We start from the raw sequence: 12,253 nt of genomic DNA, 5'->3' as shown, positions 1-12,253 counted from the left end.
TGGGAGGCCATTCCCTGTGATCATGGAATCGCAGAATCCTGGAATGGTTTGGCTTGGAAGGGACCTTAAATCCCATCCCACTGCAGCCCTTATCCCATTCCATCTCCCACTGTCCCAGGCTGCTCCAACCTGGCCTTGGGCACTGCCAGGGATCCAGGGGCAGCCACAGCTGCTCTGGCAATCCCAGCCCAGCCAGGAATTCCCAATTCCCAGTCTCCCACCCATCCCTGCCCTCTGGCACTGGGAGCCATTCCCTGGCTCCTGTCCCTCCATCCCTTGTCCCCAGTCCCTCTCCAGCTCTCGTGGAGAACTGGGGTTTGGAGCGTCCTGGCACGGTGGGAGGTGTCCAGGGGTTGGAATCAGATGGGATTTAAGGTCCCTTCCCACCTAAACCATTCTGTCATTCTGTGATTACAATAATAACAAAACCATCAGGAAAAAAATGGAAATATGAATTCATTTATCCTCCCAGACCCATCACGGGCAGCCTCAAATCCCACAGATCTGAAATCCCTGGGAATGTTCAAGGCTTGGAGCAACCTGGGATAGTGGGAGGTGTCCCTGCCATGGCAGGACCTGGAACAGGATCTTTAAACTCCTCCAACCCAAACCATTCCATGATTCCATGAAATGCAGCTCCTCAGGGACTCCTGGGTGAAGTGTTTGTTCCCATGAGCTGTTGAGTTTCTTGGGAATTTCCCCGAGTCATCCAAGGTGAAATCCCGGTGCCACCCACACAAATCCCGTGGTTTGGCGACGAGTTTTAGACTCTGCCTATTTTCCAGACTTAATCAGTCCTGGTTTTTGGTTCTGAGTTTTAGACTGTGCCCATTTTCTAGACCTAAGGGTAATCCTGAATTTTGGTGACAAGTTTTAGACTCTGCCCATTTTCCAGACCTAAAGGTAATCCTGGATTTTGATGCTGAGTTTTAGACTGTCGATTTTCCAGACCTAAAGGTAATCCTGGTTTTTGATGCTGAGTTTTAGACTGTCGATTTTCCAGACTTAAAGGTAATCCTGGGTTTTGGAGCTGAGTTTGAGTGTCCATTTTCCAGACCTGAAGTAATCCTGGATTTCAGTGCTGAGTTTTAGACTGTGCCCATTTTCCAGACCTGAAGTAATCCTGGATTTTGATGCTGAGTTTTAGACTGTCAATTTTCCAGACCTAAAGGTAATCCTGGTTTTTGGTGCTTGCTCAGATCAGGTGGACCAAAACAGCAGGAAGTGCCTCTGACAGATTCCAAGATTCCAGTGTCTTCAACGAAACCCTGAGGATTTCCAACATCCAGAGACACCAGGGAGGCCGCTACTACTGCAAGGCTGAGAACGGCCTGGGCTCCCCGGCCATCAAATCCATCCGAGTGGACGTGTACTGTGAGTAAATCCTTGGAATTCTGCCTTTGGTCCTTTAGGAATGCCTTAAAATATCTGTTGTTCCCAAGAAACGTTCGGCTCCTTGTGAATCCCGATTTTAATGGTGGATGCCGCGGGTTCGCGGAGTTTTTACGGTCGGAAGAATGTGAAGGGTTGGGCTTGCGGGGGAAAATGTGGATGATTGGGATTGTGGTGAAGGATATGAAGGACTGGAATTGCAGGGAAAACTGTGAAGGATTGGGATTGCAGGGAAAAAAATGTGAAGGATTTGGAGTGAAAATATGAAGGTTGGGATCGCGGTGAAAATGTGAACGACTGGGATTGTGGTGAAAAACGTGATGGATTTGGGTTGCAAGGGAAATGTGAAGGATTGGGATTGTGGTGAAGGATGTGAAGGGTTGGGATTGCAGGGAAAAATAGGAAAGATTGGGATTGTAGTGAGAAATGTAAAGGAATGGGATTGCAGTGAAAAATGTGGAGGATTTTGATTGGAGTGAAAAATATGAAGGGTTTGGGTTTCAGTGAAAAATGTGAAGGGTTGGGATTGTGGCAAGATAGGAAGGATTAGGATTGTGGTGAAGGGTGTGAAGGATTGGGACTGTGGTGCAAAATATGAAGGATTGGGATTGCAGTGAAAAATATGAAGGATGTAGATTGCAAGGAAAAATGTGGAGGATTAGGAATGAAGGGAAAATGTGATGGATGTTAAAAATCAGAAATATTTGGATTGCAGTGAAAAATGTGGAAGATTTGGATTGCAGCTAAAAATAGGAAATATTGGGGTTGCAATGAGAAACACAAAGGATTGGGGTTGCAGGAGAAAATGTGGAGGATTTGGAGGTGAAGAATGTAAAGAATTGGGATTGCAGGGAAAAGTGTGAAAGATTGGGATTGTGGTGAAAAATGTGGAGGGCTGGGGTTGGAGAGAAAATGTAGAAGATGTGGATTGCAGGGAAAAGTCTGAAGGATGTGGATTGCAGGGAAAAGTCTGAAGGATGTGGATTGCAGGGAAAAATGTGAAGGGTTGGGGTTATGGTGAAAGATAAGAAACATTCCAATTTAGTGAAAATGTGAAGGATTGGAATTGGAGGAAAAAAATAGGAAAGATTGGGATTGTGGTGAGGAATACAAAGGATTGGGATTGCAGTGAGAAGTGCAAAGGATTGGGATTGCTTCAGGCCCTGCAAGGGGCTCTGGGATCATTCTGGAGCCTTCTCTTCTCCAGGTGAACATTCCCAGCTCTCCCACCAGAGCTGCTCCATCCCTTGGGTCATTCTGGAGCCTCCTCTGGACTCTGGACTGTGAAATTTGCTTTGGGTGCACTCCTAAAATCCTGGAATGGTTTGGGATGGAAGGGACCTTAAATCCCACCCCATTCCACCCCTGCCATGGCAGGGACACCCCCCACTGTCCCAGGTTGCTCCAGCCTGGCCTTGGGCACTGCCAGGGATCCAGGGGCAGCCACAGCTGCTCTGGCAATTCCAGCCCAGCCAGGAATTCCCAATTCCCAATCTCCCATCCATCCCTGCCCTCTGGCACTGGGAGCCATTCCCTGGCTCCTGTCCCTCCATCCCTTGTCCCCAGTCCCTCTCCAGCTCTCCTGGAGCCCCTCCAGGCCCTGCAAGGGGCTCTGAGCTCTCCCTGGAGCCTTTTCCATGTAAATATTCCCAATTCTCCCAAGCTTTCCTCATAGGAGAAGTGCTCCAACCCCTGGATCTCTCCACCACCCACTTTGCACTCCCTTGTTTATTATAAATGAAGAAATAATCAACTATTTATTTTTTTTCTCCATGCAAATATATTTATTCTCCTTTTAGACCATTTAAAATCCGGAATAAGGCAGGGAGGGAGCAGTGGGGTCTCACCAGGAGCCCCTCCTTACTACTTACACTCAATTCCGAATTTCCCTTTTAACAGGGATTTATTTAAACCTTTTCAGGAGCCTCTGGAAAAAAAATTTCTCTAAGTAGAGATGGATGTGCTCTAAAACCAGACTTTCCTAACCCAGTTTGTTGTTCATTAATTCCACAAAATTAAGTTTCTGTCATTTAAGAAGTGGAGGAACGAGCATTAATTAGGTTTGGGATTATGAAACCAATAATTACTGACTTAAGACATGAATACTCCCAATTTGTAACAATTATTCCACATCGAGCACGTCAGGTGGCCTTTGGCATCAATGCCTGTTTCTCCTGGCTGGGGAAATCCATTTTTCCTGCTTTATTTATGGGAAAATGATGCAGGTACAGAAGGAATTAATAACCCAAAATTACTGTTAAAAAATCTCAGTCCCTGCAGTGTCAGAGTGGATTTAAATCTTGTTCATTCCACTTTTTTTTTTTGGTGGGGGCTCCTGGTCCATCTGGATTTTCCAGCACGGTGGGGATCCAAAGAAAATTCGGGAAGAGCCTGATGGAAATGGGATTAAAAATGCTTTCAATGACTCCATGCCTTGATTCGAGTGTACTTGATTTAATGATAATGATCTGGAATTTTAAAAGCAACTCTGATTGCATTTTTCCATGGAATTTCATTTTTGAATTGACCACACCACAGGTTTAGCTTGACCTCTTTTGTCTCATGGCTCTGTCTGCGTTTTAGGGTTGATTTTTTCCTTTGCTGCTCTATTAAAAATCAATTTAATGACTTTTTTTCCCCCTAAAAACCATCTGATCATGGAGTTTTGAGGAACCCTCTTTCTGCCCAAGTTTTTCTGTTCAGCTGCTTCATTTTCCAAAAAAAAACCAGTCTGGTTCTTCCCCAAACTGAATTGGGTTTCCTTCCATTTCCAGCTATTTTTATTCCTTATATTTATATTCCCTGGAGCCAAAAGAGCTCTTCTGTACTGATTTCCCTCATGTGGTGCTTACAGCCAATAATAATCTATAGATTGTAAATATAATTTATTTATTATTCAATTTTATTCTTATTTTAAATTTACTTTTATATAAATCTATTTCATTTCAAACAAATTTAAACTTCTAATATTTTTATTTTTTTTTTCTTATTTTAAAATTTTATTCAAAATTATTAAATGTTCTTTTTGGAAAAATTCAATGTTTTGTGCTTGTTACATCTTGTCCAGCAAACTCAGATCCCGAGTTAATTTTCCAGTGTGGAAGAGTTTCCTGTTGGACTTTTCTTTGCCCTTTAATTGATTCTTTCTCCTTACCCTTAATTAATTCATTTTTGTTGCCTTTTAATTATTTAATGTTGCTTAAAAGCACAAGACCAGGTTAGGATCCTGTACTCCAGGCACTGATTCTGAGTGTGGGAGTAAATGAAATCCTTCCTGCACAGTGGTCCCAGAAATTCCCATTATTCCATCACTTTTCCAGTGTTTCCTGGGGCAGGTTCAGGCCATTCCCTGGAGCTGGGAACCTCTGCTGGGAATTCTTGGATGTGCCTCGTTCTGTGTGAGTTTCTGACTCCCGGTGATTGGGAAAATCCACTGATCCTTTTCCATCTGTGCATATGCCCAAAGAATCATGGAACCATGGGATGGTTTGAGTTGGAAGGGACCCTAAATCCCCCCCCCATTCCCACCCCTGCCATGGCAGGGACACCTCCCACTGTCCCAGGCTGCTCCAAGCTCTGTCCAGCCTGGCCTTGGGCACTGCCAGGGATCCAGGGGCAGCCACAGCTGCTCTGGCAATTCCAGCCCAGCCAGGAATTCCCAATTCCCAATCTCCCACCCATCCCTGCCCTCTGGCAGTGGGAGCCATTCCCTGGGTCCTGTCCCTCCATGCCTTGTCCCCAGTCCCTCTCCAGCTCTCCTGGAGCCCCTCCAGGCCCTGCAAGGGGCTCTGAGCTCTCCCTGGAGCTTCTCCTCTCCAGGGGAACATTCCCAGCTCTCCCAGCCTGGCTCCAGAGGTGCTCCAGCCCTCAGAGTTGTTCCATGGATTCCTCTGGATCTCTCCAGCAGCTCCACATCCTCCTGCTGTTGGATCCAGGGCTGGAGCAGCTCTGCAGGTGGGGTCTCACCTGGGCAGGGCAGAGGGGCAGAATCCCACGCTGAGGGATCAGCCCAGGGCACAATTCCCGGTCATGTCCAGGCTTTGATCCCCCAACATTCCCAATCTTTCTCCTCAGGGCTCCTCCCATCCCTGTGGAAGTCCAGCATTGTCGTGGATGTGGTTGTTTGTTCTGTTAGTGTTGAGAACCTGCCTGCTCCCTGGGGGTTCCAGTGCTAATCCAGCCTCAGAAACGATGGGAATCGGCTCTGTTTGGTGTCCTTGGAGAAGGAAATCCCTCCTGTAGTGCTGCACCCCCTGTGCCATCCCCAGGACACGCTCATATTTCCAACCAGGTGTATTTATAGCCTCATTAAAAGAGGGGAGAAAACATCTTCTCCATAAAATCCCATCGCCGAGAGCTCATTATATTTTTCTTTTTGGAATTCTGTTGTAGCCTGAACCCTCAGGAAAGCATCACAGGCTGGAGCTGTGTGGGGATTGTTGATACCGAAGTCATTTGCTTTGTCCTTTTGTGTTGGAGTGTGTTAACAGCCTCCTGGCAGGGCTCTGATCCTCCTGAAATTCCATTGGAAATCGATGGAAGCTCCTCAGGGGGCTCCCAGGGTCACGCTCCTCATCGTGGGAACAAGGAGGGAACATTTGCTTCCTTCCAGCAGCTGGAAATGCTCCTTGTTTTCAGTGCCGGGGCTGTTCTGCACATGCAGCACTGCAGATGCAGAATAAATCTCATTGAAAGGGCTGGAGAGGGGAAAATAGCTCACATGGAGCTGGGAATAGCTCAATTCCCGTCTTTCCAGCTTGGTTAGAGCTGTTGTATGTCCACACTGGACACGTGAAGGGGTGGAGAGCGGGAGAGCTCGTTTTTCTTTCTGTAGGATGCAAGAAATAGAGAAATTAATTTAATTTTTTGAGGTTTATATCCCACAGAAAACATTTCAAAGCTGCCTTGATAGAGAAGCTGACACTGCTTCATCCCTGGAAGTGTTCCAGGCCAGGTTGGACGGAGTTTGGAGCACCCTGGTATAGCAGGAGGTGTCCCTGCTCATGGCAGGGGTGGCACTGGGTGGGCTTTAAGTTCCTTCCTTCTAACCTAAACCATTCCGGAATTCTGCGAGTTATTGAGAATAAATCTGATGAGGAGCAGCTGAAGGAGCTGGGAAGGGTCTGGAGCACCAGGAGGGGCTGAGGGAGCTGGGAAGGGGCTGGGGAATTCCTGAGGGAGCTGGGAAGGGTCTGGAGAATTCCTGAGGGAGCTGGGAAGGGGCTGAGCCTGGAGCAAAGGAGGCTCAGGGGGGACCTTGTGGCTCTGCACAGCTCCTGCCAGGAGGGGACAGCCGGGGGGGTCGGGCTCTGCTCCAGGGAACAGGGACAGGAGGAGAGGGAACGGCCTCAGGCTGGGCCAGGGCAGGCTCAGGGTGGGCAGCAGCAGGAATTTCCCCATGGAAAGGGGGCTCAGGCCTTGGCACTGCCCAGGGAGGTTTGGAGTGCCCATCCCTGGAGGTGCCCAAGGAATTCCTGGAGGTGCTCTCAGAGCTCTGGGCTGGGACAAGGTGGGCATCGGGCACAGCTGGGACTCTGATCTTGGAGCTCTTTTCCAACCTCAGGGATTCTGTGAGGTTTAGATTGGATATTTGGGAAAATTTCTTCCCCTAAAAGGGTTCCCCAGCTGTGGCACAAGTACAGGGTGGAGTCCCCATGCCTGGGGGGATTTGAAATCCACGTGGATGTGGCACCTGAGGACATGGAGCAGTGGTGGCCTCGGCCCTCAGAGCTCTGGGCTGGGGACAAGGTGGCCATCGGGCACAGTTGGGACTCGATGATCCTAAACTCTTTTCCAACCTCAGTGATTCCATGGTTGAAAGCTTGTGCTGGGCCAAGGAGGGAAAATAACTTGGAAAACACGGGACTTTCACATTTAAAGATAACTTAGGAGCTGAATGACTCCCGGAGGAAACATAACATGGAAAAAACAGGACTTTCACATTTAGGGATAACTCGGGAGCTGAATAACTCCAGCTCAGCGATGCGTCACCGCTGTCTCCGCTCTGCCCGCCGGGATGAAGCCGTTCCCAACCCTTTCCCAGATGTGTTTTATTCTTATCCCGCCTGCTCCGAACATCTGAAGACAAAGGCAGCTAATTAACAAATGAAATCAGCAAACTGCAGGCCCAGCAGCTGGGAGGAGATGATCCAGCAAATCCAGCCTGGATCCTGCCAAGCTGTTCGTCTTTGTGAGTAGCTCAGGTCAGGGCTGCGGGGATCGTGATCCCTGTTTCGCACTCCCAGACAGCTCAATGCCTTTGGAATTCTGCACAAGGAGGATTTTAACGACGTCTGCCACACTTCCGTGCACCTCCGCTCCACCGCGATGATGCAATTCCCAGGGAATTTGGATTAGACCCATTTTGATCAGCTTAGGTTGAGTTTTCCATTTGTTCAAGAGCTTAGGGATGTGTGAGGGGAATTCTTCCAGTCCAGTGTTTACCATGCCTGGCCCATCTGGGTTTTGGGGAGTGCTTGGTTCAATTCAGAGATTAAAGACTGAGAAATTGAACCTGATGGTGGCACAAACCTCTGTGGGAAACATCTTTCTGTAATTATTTTCAGGTTGATTAAGAGACTTTAACCGTGTAGCAGCACCCATGAGTTCAGTTTGATTTAAAGATTGATTTAATCTGGTGACTCCTCATAATTTCATCAACCCAAAATGAAAACTTTAGGATATTTTTTTCCCTTTCTTGTAAAACACTGAAGAGATGCATCTCGTTGAGCTTCCCAACGTTAAATCTTTGTAGGTTTATTTTTGCGTGGTGTTTGAAATTATTGTATCTGGAATGCTTTGGGATGGAAGGGACCTTAAATCCCATCCCATCCCTGCCATGGACAGGGACACCTTCCACTGTCCCAGGCTGCCCCAAGTCTCATCCAACCTGGCCTTTGACACTTCCAGGGATCCAGGGGCTTCTCTGGGTGACCATTCCAAGCCCTTCCCTTCCCTCCCAGCCTTCCAAGCCCCTGGATATTCCCGTGCTGCTGGGAAAGAACAACCACCCCCAGCCACCCACACGCACACAGCTTTAAGAAGAGGGGGGGTTTAAAATCTGTTTAGAAAATTGAAAATCAATTAGTGCTGATTGAATCAGAATTGGAGCCGGAATTCTGCAGAACTTCCATGAGCACTGGCATCAGGTGGCTTTAACCTACCTAGCTAAAGGCAGGGAATTTTGGAGTTTCCCTGCAATATCTCTGCAGAATCCTTTGTCCAAACACCATATTTTCCCTGTTTTTTTCTCTTTTCCGGCTCTGACACGGCCTGAGCAAAGCCCAGCCTTATGTAACCAGCCAGTCACGCATTTGTGCGGCCCTTCCCAGCACTGGGAATGTTCAGGGAAATCTCCCAAAAATTGGGAGCATTCTTCACCCTCCTGGTACTGCTTCTGCTTTGGCTTTGCTGCAGCTGTCGGGATCTTTCCAGCACTGCCGTTGGAAAAAAAAAAAATCCATCAGGTTCTGCAGTGGGAATTTTCCATTAATTGACCATTATGAAATGCTTTGGCAGAGGCTTTGCTGCAGTTCCATTCCCAACTTGGATTTCTTGGAGCTTTCCCGATATTCCTATCAAAATCCATCCCTTGCCGTAGTTCAGTGCTTGGAAAGGATTAGCTGGAGAGGGACTGGGGACAAGGCATGGAGGGACAGGAGCCAGGGAATGGCTCCCACTGCCAGAGGGCAGGGATGGATGGGAGATTGGGAATTGGGAATTCCTGGCTGGGCTGGAATTGCCAGAGCAGCTGTGGCTGCCCCTGGATCCCTGGCAGTGCCCAAGGCCAGGTTGGACACTGGGGCTGGAGCAGCCTGGGATCATGGAAGGTGTCCCTGCCATGGAATGGGTGGAATGGGATGGGACTTAAGGTCCCTTCCAACCCAAACCATTCTGTGTTTCCATGATCCAGCATGGACCTGTTCCAAGAGGGCAGATTGGACAAGCAGGTGATGACATCACAGCTCCTGGAATCATGGGGTGATTTGGAATAATTTCTCTAAAATGACCTCTTGTCCAACCCCCTCCTCAAACCAGGGCCACCTGCAAGGTCAGATTCCTCAGGACTCTGTCCAACCAAGCTTTGGATGTCTCCAAGTATCCCATGGCCCCTCTGGACACTTGTCTGATTACACAGGGAATTTGTTTTCCTTATATCCAGGAGAAGTTTCTCTTGGTGCAGCCTAGATCTCATAGTCCTTTCCTCTGCACCTCCAAGAAGAGTTTTTCACCTTCTCTAGAACTTTCTGGTGAAGAAAGGTGAAGGCAGAAATTCCATCTGCTCTTCATCCCAGCTTTTCCTTTGTCTTCGTCTTCTCCAGGAGTCCCTGGTTGGCTTTTGAAGACAGAAATTGGATTTTCCCTTCATCCAACCATCTCCAGGTTGGCCAAACCCAGCTCCCTGAGGATCTGGATGGCCCCCAGTCACCTTGGTGGCCTTCCCTGCATTGTTCCAGCTTATCCATGTCTGGAGCTGGACAGGGCGCTCAGGAATTTGTCTCACAGGGATGGGTTGGATGAGAAGGAGTTTTGCCCTGGAAACAGCTCTCCTGCTCTTGCAGCCAGGGATGGACGTGGTTTCAGTCCTGGTTTCTGTCCTGGTTCCAGGTTTTAAGGGATTTCCTCTGCCTTGCCTTGAGTAACTTCATGGAAATGAAGCTGAGCCCAGATTTGGACCTCTCCGGTGTTTTTTTCCAAGGATTCACCTTCATCCGAAGGTCAGAGATTGGAAGAGCATCCCGGGACTCGGTGATGGAGCTCATGGCTCCTTGTTTGCCATCCAGGGATGTGCTTTAATAGGGATAACCTGGGAATCAATGTGGGAAACGTTCTGTTCTCCATTGAAACTCATGAGTTTGACCCTAAAAATTGCAGCGAGTTAATTTTCTCCTTTTTGCTTTCAATGTCATGAGGAGAAGCCAGAATTCCTGAGCACTCTCAACCCTTTTCAAGCACTGACTGCCGTGATTTCAAATAACCTTTTGAACAAAACTGAAGTCTCATTAGGAAATGCCATCCTAATTTGGAGCTGCAGATCCATGATTTTCTTCTGTGATCTTAAATTAAATGTTTTGGAGTGGGGGGGACGAAGGTAACATTTATTTAAAATCCGTGCCCCATTATGAGGTATTATTGCTGGAATTGTTGGGAATTTTGGAAGAGTTTTTGTTTCTAATTAATCAAGAGACTCTCCAGCTTCATCTTCTTATGCAAATAGAAACAGAGCAGCTCAAGATGAATTTTTAGATTTAAGATGAATTTTTAGTCTTTAGGCTTGGCTGGAAATTGCTTTTCAACATGGAATTCTTATGCATTCTAATCTATTTATTTTATGAACAAAGTTCTTCCTGAAGAATTCCATGGATTGTCAAGCTTTGGAAGAGGCTGTTAGGGAAGGGGTGGAGTCAGCACTGCTGGGAAAGTTCAACCAGTTGTGGATGTGGCTCTGGAGGCCGTGGTTTAGTGGTGAATGTGGTGGTGGGTGACGGTTGGATTTGGTGATCTCAGGGGGCTTTTCCAACCTCAACAATTCCCAGATTCTCCACCTTTGCAGAGGGATTTGAGGGTGCCTTTGACTGGTTCCTTTTGGTGACTTGAAGATTTAAGAACCCCGTTCTCCATTTCACTGAAATTTGGCCTCAAATAAACCTGATGAACCAGAATTTTGGTAATTACTCACACCAGACTTTGCATGTAAAATTTGGAGATAAATACCCCACCCAAAGGGTTTTAAGGAATTTTAAAGAATAAGCAGTGCTGAGAAGGTTCTGGAACGGTTGCAGCCAAGGCTGAGTTGCACATGGAATGTTGTGTTCCTGTGTGCTTGGAGGGCTCACCTGGAATGCCGAGTCCAAGAATCCAGCACAATAAAAACATGGCAATGTTTGCTTGTTCCAAGCAATTGTTGGAGAGATCGTGGAGACGCTCTGAGGGCTGGAGCCCCTCTGGAGCCAGGCTGGGAGAGCTGGGAATGCTCCCCTGGAGAGGAGAAGGCTCCAGGCAGAGCTCAGAGCTCCTTGCAGGGCCTGAAGGGGCTCCAGGAGAGCTGGAGAGGGACTGGGGACAAGGGATGGAGGGACAGGACACAGGGGATGGCTTTAAGATAGAAAAGGGAAGATTTAGGTTGGATATTGGGAATTGGGAATTCCTGGCTGGGAGGGTGGGGAGGGGCTGGGATGGAATTTCTGGAGAAGCTGTGGCTGCCCCTGGATCCCTGGCAGTGTCCAGTGCAAGGCTGGACATTGGGGCTTGGAGCAGCCTGGGACAGTGGGAGGTGTCCCTGCCATGGTAGGGGTGGGATGGACTTCAATGTTCTTCCCACCGAAACCATTAGCTTCCAGGGATGGAAGGACAGGAGAAGGGGGAATAACTTCCCACTGCCAGAGAGGCAGGATTGATGGGATATTGGGAAGGAATTCCTGGCTGTGAGAGTGGTCATTTGGAAGTTGTGTGTTTTTAACCAGTACTTAGGAAAAACATCCCTTGCTTTCCTTGTTTTTTTCCTTGTTCCATTTCTTTCTTTCCTCAATAAAATTGTCCCTCCAGACAAAGTTCAGAAAACCCCTCAGACCAGGAATCTTTTTTTTTTTTTTCCTGGTGGGATAAAGCCCAAATTAATTACTTTTGTATCCTCATATTCCAAGGGCTATTGTGTTTTTATTTCTTGCGGAGGCCAATTCCTCATTGTGGGCATCTCATTTTCTTGGAGTTGCTGCAGTGGGAGTAATTATCCGATATCTGTATTTTAATCAAGAGAAATGTGTTCCAAAGCCCGGGATGAATTTACCTGCTGGAAGTTAAATGTCTGTAACTAAAAGCAGGGAATCTGCATTAAATTGCTGCCTTAAATTGCAGCTTTTAA

General features: G+C 47.6%; 1 protein-coding gene across 1 annotated transcript in view; it reads left to right on the top strand.

Annotated features, from left to right (window-relative positions):
* The window catches only part of MDGA2 (MAM domain containing glycosylphosphatidylinositol anchor 2), a 207,523-nt gene that overhangs the window by 83,232 nt on the left and 112,038 nt on the right, over positions 1–12,253 (top strand). Inside the window, exon 3 of the mRNA XM_053980828.1 lies at positions 1,200–1,374. Within this exon, the coding sequence (XP_053836803.1) occupies positions 1,200–1,374 (175 nt within the window). The remainder of the gene's footprint in view (positions 1–1,199; positions 1,375–12,253) is intronic.

The sequence above is a fragment of the Vidua macroura genome, chromosome 6 (genome assembly GCF_024509145.1).
Source record: "Vidua macroura isolate BioBank_ID:100142 chromosome 6, ASM2450914v1, whole genome shotgun sequence".
Lineage (NCBI taxonomy): Eukaryota > Metazoa > Chordata > Aves > Passeriformes > Viduidae > Vidua > Vidua macroura.
The sequence above is the reverse complement of the archived record's forward strand: the minus strand, read 5'-3'. Positions and strand labels throughout refer to the sequence as shown.